This window comes from Camelina sativa, chromosome 11, assembly GCF_000633955.1.
Source record: "Camelina sativa cultivar DH55 chromosome 11, Cs, whole genome shotgun sequence".
NCBI classification, from domain to species: Eukaryota; Viridiplantae; Streptophyta; class Magnoliopsida; order Brassicales; family Brassicaceae; genus Camelina; species Camelina sativa.
This window is the reverse complement of record NC_025695.1, coordinates 44,133,627-44,146,876: the sequence shown is the minus strand read 5'-3', so window position 1 is coordinate 44,146,876 and position 13,250 is coordinate 44,133,627. Positions and strand designations below refer to the sequence as shown.

The 13,250-nt window shown below is 37.0% G+C and overlaps 3 protein-coding genes across 3 annotated transcripts; 1 reads left to right on the top strand and 2 right to left on the bottom strand.

Annotated features, from left to right (window-relative positions):
- Positions 5,590-6,240, bottom strand: LOC104728954. Its single transcript, XM_010447862.1, has 3 exons — positions 6,079-6,240; positions 5,875-5,988; positions 5,590-5,778 (listed from the first exon to the last, which is right to left on the bottom strand). The coding sequence occupies exons 1-3, from the start codon at positions 6,238-6,240 to the stop codon at positions 5,590-5,592; spliced, it is 465 nt and encodes a 154-aa protein (XP_010446164.1).
- Positions 7,645-10,507, top strand: LOC104726271 (phosphatidylserine decarboxylase proenzyme 2-like). The gene is made up of 11 exons (XM_010445092.2): positions 7,645-7,918; positions 8,018-8,097; positions 8,224-8,248; positions 8,330-8,389; positions 8,473-8,541; positions 8,655-8,738; positions 8,821-8,871; positions 8,983-9,066; positions 9,260-9,351; positions 9,460-9,612; positions 9,778-10,507. The coding sequence occupies exons 1-11, from the start codon at positions 7,730-7,732 to the stop codon at positions 9,827-9,829; spliced, it is 939 nt and encodes a 312-aa protein (XP_010443394.1). The 5' UTR covers positions 7,645-7,729; the 3' UTR covers positions 9,830-10,507.
- LOC104726272 (protein CHLOROPLAST IMPORT APPARATUS 2-like) lies at positions 10,472-13,243 on the bottom strand. The gene is made up of 3 exons (XM_019232912.1): positions 11,971-13,243; positions 11,080-11,232; positions 10,472-10,663 (listed from the first exon to the last, which is right to left on the bottom strand). Exons 1-3 carry the CDS (start codon positions 13,168-13,170, stop codon positions 10,613-10,615), a joined length of 1,404 nt encoding a protein of 467 aa, XP_019088457.1. The 5' UTR covers positions 13,171-13,243; the 3' UTR covers positions 10,472-10,612.

Below are 13,250 nucleotides of genomic sequence, written 5' to 3'. Positions count from 1 at the left end.
TTTACTTTTCTTACTTTTCTCAACCGAAATCTGAAGTAGGGTTTAGGTTTTGCTTTCATACGTTTGATCTAACCTTAAATTCTTCTAATTTTCGGATGCAGTAGAGAAAACCATGGATCAAAAGAAGAAGTGTATTACAAGATTATGGGATCTAAATAGGTTGTAGTGGCTAAACCTAATCTCTAAGAGATCCATCATCAAGAACAAGTAACAATGTAAACATAAAAGAGATATCTCTCTAATTGTTCTAGAAGGTTTGTGAGTGAGAAACAAATCAAGAACAATGGAGAGATGAGATGAATCTAACACACATACTTGTCTCTTACAACAATATAACATATTTATACTAATACTACTTCTAACCTAAACACATAAGTTAAAACAACCAAACCCATTAACATTGGGCTTCAACACTTTTATGGTCCAAAGGCCTTTTTCTCTAATCTTCTTCTTCTTCTTCCTACGACCAACGCTTCTTCTTCTCTTCGACGTCTTCTTCTGTTGCTTACTCTTCTAAGCTCTTCTCTATTTCTCTTTTATAGGATTAAGCAATGAATCAACTTCCAACACTCCCTCTTGATTCATTTGCTTAATCCTCAAAATTATAAATTAGGGATTTGAATCCCTTCTCTCTCTGACGACATCAACTAGGCTCATGGTAAGTTCACTTGCTCCCTCATCGTCTCATTCTTCATGAGCTCTTCAATGTGAGACTCTTTCCCTACAGATTATTTTTATTTTGTGCATACCTCTGCCTTAGATCTCCCTCTTGCTCTTATTCTCCATGAATTGAGCTTTTTCTTCTTTCTCTCCATGTTTCTCTTCTTTCTTGCAGGTAATTCAGCCTTGTGGCTTTATCTCCGTCTCCTGCAAGTATGATCCATGACCGTTCATCACGACTCCTCCGCAAGATTCCTTACGTCTTCATCAGCCATTCCTTGTAGCCTTCTTCAGCTCCCTTCCAGGTGAGCTTTCTTCGTTCTCTTGTGTTTCGAGTGGATTCTCTCTTTTTAATTTGCCTTGCTTTTGCTTCTTCTCCGATATCTTCAATCATTCTTCTTTCACGATGTTGACTTAGCTCATTTGCAAGCTAGCTCTTGAATCTCCCTCTTAGTCTGAATCTCTGTGGATCCAGTTTCCTCCTTTTGCAAATATATTTGTCCTCTCTTTGACATATTTTCTTGGCACCTCCTCTGAATCTCTTTGATCAATTCTTTGACCAATTTCTTTTCCTTGCAGGTAAGACTTCAGCCTTGTGCTTAATCTCTATCCCTGCAAGTCTCTTTCAAATGTTTTCGTGAGCTTCTCCTCTGTGCTTCTACAACCAGATCCAGCTCCCGTTAAGGTGAGCTTTCTTTTGTTCTGTTTGGTGTCCTCTTCGATCACCATCTTGTGCTTGACTCTTGTTCAGACTCTTGTTCACGTCGTCAGCTCCCTCTCTTAGGTAAGCCTCCTTTGTTCTTCTGTTTGGTTTAAGCTTTGATCTTTCTCTTTCTAGCTAGTTCGTAGCTCCCTTTCACTCTTAGGTGAACATCCTCCTTCTGGTTTTACATTGATCTCTGCTTCTCCAATAATAGTTTGTGCCTTTCTCTCAACTTCAGGTATGCATTCTCACTTTCTTTACTTTGAGTCTTTGCTTCTCCAAGTTGTGCATTTCCATTCTCTAAACCATCACTTTGGTTGACTTTAGTCTATTTGGTTCTTTTCACCATCACCTAAAGTTTTTCTCTAACCTCGGTCTATTTGGTTTTTCCAGAATCTCCAACACAACTTGAGTAATCAAAAACTTTTTCAAACGTAAGCATACCTCTCTCATCGTCAACCTCAACCAGAAATTCTCCCTCTTGGTTTGATGCTTCATAGTTTTTTTCTCAGCCTCAACCTTCTTTCTCAATCCATCTCTTTTGAATTTGAGTCTTGTTGATCTTTGAACTTTGATTTTTATGCACACTAACCTCATGAGAACTTCTTTTCATGACTGCAGCTTCCTCTCATTGGTGACTGAGCTTTTTCTCTGCTTCAGCCCCACTCTTCTTGACACCATTGATGTGGTGCCTCCCTTCCTGCTTTGCCTCAGCTTCTTTTGCAGTCTTCTTCTCTTTGCGTTGGTTTTTCTCTAACCCTAGCCTTTTTTGGTTTATTGAATCATCAACCTCGGCTCTGCCCGATTTGGTTTGTTTGATTCCTTACACCACCATTAGCTTTGGTCTTTCTCTAACCTTGGCTTCTTTTCTCTTCTTGTTTAAGTTGGAGAACCACATGGATCCTCAATTTCACCAAACATCTTCAAGCTTCACTTCACCATGTCAAAACAGGAATAGAAATCACCCCACAACTCTGTCTTCACATCCGCACTATCTCCACAGCTTCTTCCAGAGAGCTCCTCGCCTTCTTGGATGCTCTTGAAGGTATGGTGTGAAAGTGTTTGTGGTGGCTGATGGTGCTCTTGTCACCACATCCTTTTCCTTCTCTCCTTCTCCGACATAGTTTTAGCTTTGTTCTTCTTTCTTCTTTTCTTTTCTTTTNTTTTTTTTTTTTTTTTTTTTTTTTTTTTTTTCGGCCTAACATTTTTCCTTGTGCAGGCTTTTCTTTTCTCACCCAACAAGCTTTGCTTTGAACAGCAGGTTGGTTGTCTTTCTCTCTTTACCGTTTCTTCATCACGACTTTCTCTTCTTCTCCCTCACAACCTCCTTACTTGACTGCAGGCTTGCTCCATCGAGCAGCTTCTGTGGCTGCCTCTCATCTTTTGTCTCTCGGATCTGATGGTCTTCTCTAACCAAGCTCAGGTTCGTACTCCCTTCTTTCTCTTCTCCACTTCAGTCTTTCCTTGACTGACTCTTTCTCCCTCTCGGCCTCAACCCCTTCTTCTTCTTGCAGGTTCCAGGGATCTTAAGCTCTAATACCATGTTGGAATCTTGACCTCACTTCTCTTTAGAGGTTAGATTCATCTCATCTCTCTATTTTTCTTGATTTGTTTCTCACTCACAAACCCTCTAGAACAATTAGAGAGATATCTCTTTTATGTCTACATTGTTACTTGTTCTTGATGATGGATCTCTTAGAGATTAGGTTTAGCCACTACAACCTCTTTCTCCTTAATCTCACACACATACTTGTCTCTTACAACAATACAACATATTTATACTAATACTACTTCTAACCTAAACACATAAGTTAAAGCAACCAAACCCATTAACATTGGGCTTCAACACTTTTATGGCCCAAAGGCCTTTTTCTCTAATCTTCTTCTTCTTCTTCCTACGACCAACGCTTCTTCTTCTCTCCGACGTCTTCTTCTGTTGCTTACTCTTCTAAGCTCTTCTCTGTTTCTCTTTTGTAGGATTAAGCAATGAATCAACTTCCAACAAAATATTCCGTCAAATCTCTTGCAAGCGATATTGTCCTGCCTAGGATTAAAAGCTAACATACAAGCCTCGGTTGTCTGCAAGACATGGTATGAAGCAGCTGTTTCTGTGAGGAAGAGGAAGTTACAGCCTCCTCTTCCTTGGCTTTTTTATCTAAAAAGAGGAAAGTACATTCTTTTCGACCCATCACGGTCTCAAACATACTACCAAAGTTCTCCGGAGTTAAAGGGGTTATAGGGCAGTGAAATATCTTGTTCTAAGGATAAGGATGGTTGGTTGCTTGTGTCTTCAGCTAGTTACTCAAAACCGGTTTTTTTTTAACCCGTTTACCCGGGAGCGTATCAACTTACCCAAAAGGTCGTCTGGCAGTTTCTCAGTTAATCAGTTATCTTTTTCAACCGCTCCTACATCAAATAGTTGTTTGGTGATCTCGTTAACCAGCTATAGTCACGAAAATTCTGTGATTACTTCTTGGCAGCCTGGTGAAACCGTATGGAAAGTCCATCGATTTAGAACCCGACCACCCAGAGGCATGTGGACCAAATGTGTCTTCTCGAATGGTGTGCTCTATTGTCTCAGTACCTCCGGCTATCTCAGCGTTTTCGACCCGTCTAAAGAAACTTGGAATATTCTTCCAGTGAAACCCTGGTCATGTCCCACCGTTGGTCCTCAAAGAATTCGGTAGGCGAGTGTTTATGATGGAGAATGAAGGAGACATTTTTGTTATGGTTTTGCACCACCCCGACAACAACCCATCAGTGTTTAAACTAAACTTCAATTACATGGTATGGGAAGAGAAGAGAGATGTTGGTGGCTTGACAATATTTGCAAGTTACCCTGGCTCTTTTACAAGAGCTAGTCTCTCGGCCGAGGAGAGGAAAAAAATGTATATATCGGCTAAGGAGCCACACAGCGTATACTACTCCCTCGGTGATGAGGAAAGCTTTGGTCGTCCTACAAATACATATTTGTCTAAACGCATCGCTTGGGTCGACCCACCTCACAACAACGTTATTTTGTGATATCATCCTTATATATGTTTTTACTTTTCTCGGATGAAAAAACTTTTATTTATTTATGCGTTTTGAAGTTTTATATGTTAACATTGTAGCTCATATACTCTTCTAGAAACATAAGGGCATGTGCGTTGGTAGAACAAGTAAAAGTTTTTCAGATATATTATTTTAATCTATTTCATATAAAATAATTTTTGTTTTAAATCAAAAAATATAAAAGATAAATTAAAACTAATAAAATAATATCATGAATGACATAAGTCTCTCACCAAGTTTCTCATGGTTTCTCGTATGAGAATCTCTTCTTTCTCATCTCTCAACTTTTTCATTATTTTTGTTTTTAATATTACTCAGAATCTAGGTGAGAAACCCCCAATGCACATGACCTAATTTGGATCAAGTTTCTAAAAATCTCTCTAATATCGATTACTACAAACATAATCTTCTCCCATTAGCCTAAGATATTTTATATCTCCTCTCTAACCGAATAGTTCATTTGTTTTGCAGCTATTTGGTGCTTTCAAATACACTTTACTCTCTTAAATATATATAGGCCTCTCACATAAAGTTTTAGAAAGAAAAACATTCAACAAAGTTTAGTTTATAATAATTTTAACAACGAAATTCAATATATTCTTGAGTTGTTATATATTTATTTTAACATTCATGGCAAAAAGAAAAACAAAAAAAAATCATTCAATTTAATTCGAATTAACTATTTAGGATGTTTTAAAGAGGCCTTTCGAGTGAACGACCCCGGAATTCGATACATCGGAGGGGATTGTAACCAACATATCTATCTCTTTGAGTTAGGCTTTTTTGTGTTTTGACAACGTCTCAGGGATTCTTTAATTTTTACCGCATGCTTTTATATTATAAAAATGTAAAACTAATACTGATACAGTAAAGATAGTGAAAGTACAATATTGTGGACTAATAAAGTTATAAAACCCCTTTTGGCTTACTTGTGAGTTTTTTTTTTAATACTAAACAATGATAGTTACAATGTCTGGGGGACTCGGTAAACAAAAAGAGAAACAAAAAGAAGACGCTTTTGGGTATATTTACAGTATATTGGATATTCCCACAGGTTAAGTATTCGACCCTTTTGTTTTTTCTGTGATTAGATTATTTTTGGTCAAAGCAAATAAGTAAAAGAAGAAAGGAAAATTACCAGAGAAAGAATTTTTATTTGTTACTTTTTATCATCATATAATGTAAACAGGAAGAAAGTAAAGATGTGACTGGTGTTTTAACACGATGATCTTAAACGATACCGTATTAATGGTGTGCCAACGTTCGAGTCGTTTAATTCTTGACTGCATATCTTCCAAAACGTTGTCTATGGAAGAACCATCTCTTCTTGGTGATGATTCCGAGACACTGTTGCTACTTCCCTTTTTTGATGTAAAACCATTAAAAGGCAATGAGAACCATTTGAGAGACATCGAAACTTGGAATGAGAGAAGAGGATTGAGGAGACTTTTGATTACCTGAGATTGTATGAATTCCACAAGTTCTTGCAACCGTGCTGCTTGCTGTGTATGGATTCCACTTGAACTTCTCTGCACTGGTGGCAGTCTTTCCAACACTATTTGAAGATAACTCTTCATTCACGAAAACACAAAACCGACTAAGATTGATTGTGTATCATACGCAAGTGAAGATCAAGAACGAAAGGTTTTTCGAAATGGAACCTTTGTTGTGTATGAACCATCCAGTTTGAGAGCTGAACCAGCAGCTGTCACAGCTTCTTTGTTTGCCCCTTTGATCTGTATGTAAGGACTTGGCACATCTTGGAGATGCTCAACCTCAACCGACAACAACCCATCAGTGTTTAAACTAAACTTCAAATACATGGTATGGGAAGAGAAGAGAGATGTTGGTGGCTTGACAATATTTGCAAGTTACCCTGGCTCTTTTATAAGAGCTAGTCTCTCGGCCAAGGAGAGGAACAAAATGTATCTATCGGCTAAGGAGCCACACAGCGTATACTATTCCCTCATTGATGAGAAAAGCTCTGGTCTTCCTACAAATACATATTTGTCTAAACGCATTGCTTGGGTCGACCTACCTCACAACAACGTTATTTTGTGATATCATCCTTATATATGTTTTTAATTACTTTTCTCGGATGAAAAAACTTTTATTTATTTATGCGTTTTGAAGTTTTATATGTTAACATTGTAGCTCAGATACTCTTCTAGAAACATAATTTGGATCAAGTTTCTAAAAATCCAAATGACTACTCTTTAAGAGTTAATTAGATCACAAGTACTTCAATCTGATTCTAACTCTCTAATATCGCACGTACCTCTTTACAATCTATATCTATGCTTCATAATTGGACGACTTTTCTGTTTATGGTTAGTACATTTAATCATTAATCAAGGGGAACCTCATATGGATCCGTGCTTGTTCTAATTACATGCTTTGTTTCGAAGTAGTCGTGATCTTATTCCCTTTTTTTGTTCTAAGGTATTATAGCTTGAAAGGAGCTTAAGCATACAAATAGCTAGCTAGGACTAAAACAAAGCTAGCTAGTAAAGTAAGTAAACTACTCGTTTCTTGAATTGAGTATTTTATGTATTCAATGATTTTAAAACGTTTCTCTCTATCTCTTTTAAAAAATTTGTTTGATAGAGAATCAATCACTCAACAATGGACAGCCTTAACCACGAATAGAATCAGATTCAAGACTCTACCTAATCACACGCTTTACAACAAAGGAAGCACCAAGACTGACTATTTTAGAAGAGGTCAATCAATATAAACATTTTCAAAATATTCTTCAATTTGAGCTTTTATATCAACAACTCAACAAGTATATAAATATTGCCTGTGTTGATTAATTGAAATCGAGTTATTTGAAATACGGTCGCAGAGTTCATTGTGTTGAACACTAAGTTAACACTACGTAGACAATGCGTAGTGATCCAAAGGTTCATCCTAAGTTTACTCTTTATATGCTTATAACAACTTTACATAGAAAACAAAATCATCAAAGATTTTCTTTATATGCTCATTTAGTATAGAAAATTGCAAAAACGTTCTGTAGCGTAGGTGGAAGATATGACCACTGAAAAACATTCCGATTTGTATTCCTATCTTTATAATTTTTTATTTTTTTATATAACCACAGCCGAATCTTTGAACCAACCCAAAAAAAAAACAGAGCCGAATTAAAAAAAAAAACAGAGTATGGCATATAAATTAAATATAAGAGACGGTCACATTTTGTAACATTTTTGGCCATATAAATCTCTCTCTCTCTCTCTCTCTCTCTCTCTCTCAATCTTCGATCCGTTAATCAAAGCAGGTGCGTTAGGAAAAGAAAAACAGAGAGGTATGGGAAACGGAAACTCAAGGGAGGCTAAAGGATCGCGAAGGTCAAGGCTAATACAGAAGCTTCAAAAGTTTCGCACTCACCGTCGTCATCTACGTAGTCGTTGTTCTCGAAACTCTGCCGGAGTGGTTAATCAAAAAGCTGTATCCGCCGAAAATTTCTCCGGCATTGCCCTTCTCACTCTCATTGGCGTATGAAATACGATTTCCTTCGTTCATCTTAGGTTTTTTATTTTTTTTACGTTTTACGTTTTAGTGATGTGAAAAGTGTAGTTTTTGTTTCTCTGGCAGGCGGATATAAAGTTTAAGGACAAGTGGCTCGCTTGTGTTTCGTTTGGTGAACAGACTTTTAGAACTGAGATCTCAGATACGTAAGTCTCTGCCATATATACATATATATATATATATTCTTAGCTTTCATTTTTTCTTCTTCTAATTCTTCCCTCGTAAAGTTCCAAGGAGTATTGATAATTGTTCTGTTTCTGTTAAATTTGCAGTACAGAGAAGCCAAGTTGGAACTCTGTAAGTCTTTTGATTACTTTTGGTTCTGTTTCTTCACTTCTGTCTAATCTAAAAATACGGTTTGTGTTTCTTTGTAAATAGGAAAAGAAGCTTCTCTTGGAGAAAAATGGACCAAGTCTCGTTAGGATTTCAGTATTTGAGGTTTCTCTATTATCCAGATTTTTTGAGTTTGCTACATGATATTTGCTTCTTTGATTTGAAAGGATCATCCTTTCTTGGTGCAGACCAATAAGCTCTCGAGGAACAAAATCGTCGGTTATTGTGAGCTTGATATATTCGATTTTGTAGTGCAGGTCAGTAATTAAAATTTTTTGTTGCTTGATGTATTGAGCTTGTAGTAAAATATTACAAGGCCATGAATGATATAGTATAGATGAGAAATTTCGCATTGTTTGGCATGATACAGGAACCTGAGTCGGCTTCTAAGTCATTTGACTTGTTAGATCCAACATCATCCAAAGTCACCATTTCCCTTTCATGCGCTATTGAGGTATATACTACTAGTGAAAAAAAAACTTTGAGAAAATGAAAGAGCTATGGTGTCTGATGTTTTGGTTACTGAATCTTTCCAGGATCCTGTTGAAAGCGAGAAGCGCTTTGCAAAACGTATCTTGTCCATAGTGGTATGTTCTTTCTATGGCACACTTCAATGTTTCTTGCTTCTCTTAAACAAAATTTTGTAGAGTATCAGAAATAAACAGTTTTTATAGTTGGAGTTCTTTGACAATGTGCAGGACTACAATGAAGATGGACAACTCTCGTTTTCGGAGTTCTCTGGTCTAATAAAGGCTTTTGGAAATTTAGTAGCTGCTAAAAAGGTTAGACTTTAAAGCATCTTTGTCACACCTATGTCATTAGTAGATGCATGAGTTTTTTTGTTTTTGTCTCATTAGTGTTTGAAAAGTTTCAAGTATATTAAACTATGCCGCTCAGCAGATCGAGATGATAGATTGCTGCATTTCTGCTGAAGGTGGACTTGATGTTTTCACATTTCACTGACTTATTTACCAGAAAGAGGAGTTATTCAGAGCTGCTGATCTGAATGGTGACGGTGTTGTGACCATTGACGAGTTGGCTGCACTTCTTGCTCTTCAACAAGAAAAGTAATTAATGACCCTTTGATTTTCACTTCTACTTTTTCAGATAATATTTTCATAACAATTCAATGTATACCTCCTAAAATCCTTAGTAACTTGAATTCTCTGATACAGGGAGCCAATAATAAATAATTGCCCGGTGTGTGGTGAGGCTCAACTCTCTGACAAGCTCAACGCAATGATTCATATGACTCTTTGTTTTGACGAAGGAACGGGTAATCAAGTGATGACCGGAGGGTTCTTGACTGATAGACAAGCTTCATATGGGTGAGAAGTCTCTTTATTTAAACCCTCACTAACCAGACTTCTCTAAAAAAGAATTTATCGACTTCCCTTATCAACACATCATATTTTCAACGTTTTGTTCAGATGGATTTTTTTTTTGGTTTAGTCTTCATCAAACTTATTTTTTTCACTTAACACATGTTGCAGGACTCGATCCGGATCGATGAGGATCTATTGGTTAACAGTGGTAGGTCCTTAGAGACACTAGTTCGTGTTGGAATGCAACTAGGTGTCTCCACAAGGACATTGGCCTGAAAATATTTACCCTTGAATTGATTGGATCATTTGGTTTGATTTTAAGTTTCCACTTGTTTCATGCATATATATATATATAATAACTCTGTATATAACAAACGATATCTTCTTGGTATTATATATACGATCAATGAGCTTTACACATTTCTTGCGATGAGCGTTCTATTTTCGCAACTCTCTGCAATCTCCTGCTTTTCTCTTTGAAAAGGGGAAGTATGTGTTTTTCTCATTATAATGTTTTCATTGTTAAAGAAGAGAAACGACAGATCTTTGGGACGTATCAATGATTTGTCACCGGTTTTGATGACTCAAACAAGCAATGGGCAGTGAAACAAACAGGTGGACAAGGCCCTGCTAACATAGTTTGAGCCATTGGGATTGGTGAAAAAGTCCATGTCTTGTCTCTGAAACTTTTTTTTGTTGTTGAGCCTCTCCCACATTCATTGCTTCATGAGTCAGTCATTAAAACCTTGATATTTATGTTTTTATTAATATCAAAAAGCTTTTTTATTTGTTTTGATCCCCCACTCTCTACAGCAAATCTCCCTCATATACATCCTTATTTAAGGACTAAAACCTAAATTATAAACCAAGGGGACCATAAAATTAAGACCAAAAAAAAGGAGGGTGCAAAATTTTTTAATACAAAAACTAAAAATGAATAAACATTAGAAAAAGAGAAAAGATAGATAGAAGGACTCTGAATCTTTAGGCTCTTTTATCCTTGTTATCTTTGTCCACTTGGAGTGCTCTCATTGGGCCTTCTCACGAATCGTCCCTGTTCCCATCCCATCACCAACCACAAAAAGAAGTGAAACATTAATATTAGGTTCTTGTCTTAATCAAAATCCAATGTGTATATATATCCCTTGACCCCAATGTAACGTTATTACTTGGTTTGTTGTCATTAGAAGTGTACACAATTAACCTTTTCTTCCATTTAGATGACAGTTTTCATATTAAACAGTTTTAATCAAATTAGTAGTTTCCCTTTACTTGTTCGATTTGGTTCATGAAAGACACCCAATAGAAAACTTTATTTGATCTTTATTCAAAAAGAAAAACTCCATCTACACTAGAACTTTAAAGTAATCTTCAAAAACCAGTTTAGGAACAATTAAAACAAAAATACGAATGGATGGTAAAAAAAAACCTACATGTCTTTTTAACCACAAATTAAGATGGTTGAGATACCTTCATTCGAGGACGTTGATCAGCATTGAGTTTGCGAACTTGATATCGGATTTTCTTCGAAAACAGACGAGTTCGACGCTTCTCTTTGTACCTCAAAACACTTGCTTCTCGCATTCCACTGTCTCCAAACAAATCAATCTGAGCTAATCTAGCCTGCTCCAAAAGACACCACATCAGTTCACTTCTAACATCAACAGTAACAAAAAAAATCCCAATCAATGTCATTATCATCAATCATATAGTCTGATATGTAAATTAACCTTGTAGGCACAGTTCTATTAAAATAGATACGGCTAAAGTGGAAATGAATCCCAAGTTAGCATTGTTGTTTGCTTTATGCTAAAAAGAGTAAAATTCTACGAAGTGGATATATACAAAAGAAAATTTTCGAACCTCTTTCATTTATCCTTTACGTGAAAATTCACGTGCACAGGTCTATAAAGTTCTCCTTGGACTAATAAAAAGCATCTTTTTAAAATTTAGTTAATTGAATGAAATCAGGAAAAAAAAAAAAAAAAAAAAAAAGAGTAAAAGACCATGTACCAAAAGTCAAAGGGTTTTTACTTTTTATAAAACAAACGTTACAAGAAAAAAGTCATTAAGAACTTTCCACAAAAAAAAAAAAATTTAATAAATTCTTGTCAGATACTACTACTACTTCAAAACTATGATATAGTAGCTTAATTGCACTGAACACACGCCCAAAGAGCCACGTGGCAGAATATAACTAGTAAGAACAGAATCTCAAAATATAAGTTACGTAATAATTTAAATTAATAGTATCAGACAAAACTAACCCATTAATTAAAAAATAAAAATAAAACATAGAAAATATCGAAATTTTAACGGCGTGATTAACAAAAGAAGAGTTATAGAATAGAGTGTACATACATTGACGTCGATACCAGTAGCAGCTTCCGTCCCAAGGATGTCATCAGGAAACGGCGACGTTTTATCAGACCAAGCTTCCAAAACGCCGTCGTAATCAAGCTTCAACAACGGACCTGTCGTTGTTCTCTTCTCACAACTCCTCGTCGTCTCCTCCTCCGCAGTAGTTGTAGTAGTAGTAGTAATAGTCTCCTCCGCCGACGAGCTCTTCGACTCCGTTACCAACGCCGCCATCTTCTTCTTCTTCTTCGTCGTCGTCTTCTTGCTCTTCTCTCCTCCTCCAATCGACTTTTTCTCATCATCATCAACGGTTGCGACTGCGATCGCGGTTTCAGTTTGGATCCGCGGCGAGATCTGTTCGAAATCGACGGTATGAAATTTATACAAGTTTGGGTCATGGTTCTCTCTGAGAGCTCCTTTTAAGCCAAGACCTAACGGTAGTTTGAATCCGTTGTTGGAGGAGCTTCGGTTCCATGAGTTGATCATCATGAGCTGTTGTTCTAATTTTCCGATTCGATTAGAGCTTCTTCCACCGCCACGGTTGTTCGCCGGAACCCTAGATTCGTAAATCCCCAAATTCGAATTCGATTCCACCACAGTCCCCATTATACTATCGATCCCTTCTTCGATCTCTTCGTCGAGGATCGATTCAGCATCGAACTCGTCGGAAAAATCGAGTTTTTCGATCTGATAAACGTAACTACCACCACCGCCGGAGTTGACTTCTTTAAGCTCGGAGGAGGAGAAAAACTCCGACTTGGATTGAATCGTCGGGTGGTGGTGGTGATGAAACAGGAAATCAGGCTCTTCGATTGATTCGTAAGGGAGAAGCAAATCAGAGGAGTCGTCGGTGTCACTGAGGAGTGGTGATTTGACATTTGTTGTACCGTACAAGTGATGAGAGTTTGAGGAAGTCTTTTTTTGCTTAGAAGAGGTCGACAAGTTTGAGGAGAAGATGTTTGGGTAAGCAGAGGAGAGAAGAGCAGCTGCTTCGTTGTATGTCTGGTTTGGTCTTTTCCTCTGTGTTCTTGGCTTCCTCGTTGAGATTGCTAGTGGTGAGTTTGATGATTCCGAGATTGTTGATGATGGTGAAGTAGCTCTCGTCGTTGTTGTTGAGCTTGATGGTGGTGACTTTACTTTTTCTAACTCGAAACTGTATGCCGCTGCTGCTCCTCCTCCGCCACTGCTTATACAAGCCGTCATTTTTTTTTTTCCCCCGGAGAAAATCAGAAAACAAATCGGAGTATATGATTTTTTTTTTTTTTTTTTTTTTATAAAAAAAA

Coding starts and splice junctions, on each gene's coding strand:
- LOC104728954 (XM_010447862.1), bottom strand. CDS start 6,240: ATGTATTTGAAGTTTAGTTTAAACACTGATGGGTTGTTGTCGGTTGAG. Junction 5,989..6,078: donor ATGGTTCATACACAACAAAG/GTTCCATTTCGA, acceptor TCGTGAATGAAG/AGTTATCTTCAAATAGTGTT. Junction 5,779..5,874: donor TGGAATTCATACAATCTCAG/GTAATCAAAAGT, acceptor ACATCAAAAAAG/GGAAGTAGCAACAGTGTCTC.
- LOC104726271 (XM_010445092.2), top strand. CDS start 7,730: ATGGGAAACGGAAACTCAAGGGAGGCTAAAGGATCGCGAAGGTCAAGG. Junction 7,919..8,017: donor CCCTTCTCACTCTCATTGGC/GTATGAAATACG, acceptor TTTCTCTGGCAG/GCGGATATAAAGTTTAAGGA. Junction 8,390..8,472: donor TTAGGATTTCAGTATTTGAG/GTTTCTCTATTA, acceptor TTCTTGGTGCAG/ACCAATAAGCTCTCGAGGAA.
- LOC104726272 (XM_019232912.1), bottom strand. CDS start 13,170: ATGACGGCTTGTATAAGCAGTGGCGGAGGAGGAGCAGCAGCGGCATAC. Junction 11,233..11,970: donor CTACTGGTATCGACGTCAAT/GTATGTACACTC, acceptor CTTTTGGAGCAG/GCTAGATTAGCTCAGATTGA. Junction 10,664..11,079: donor ATCAACGTCCTCGAATGAAG/GTATCTCAACCA, acceptor GGATGGGAACAG/GGACGATTCGTGAGAAGGCC.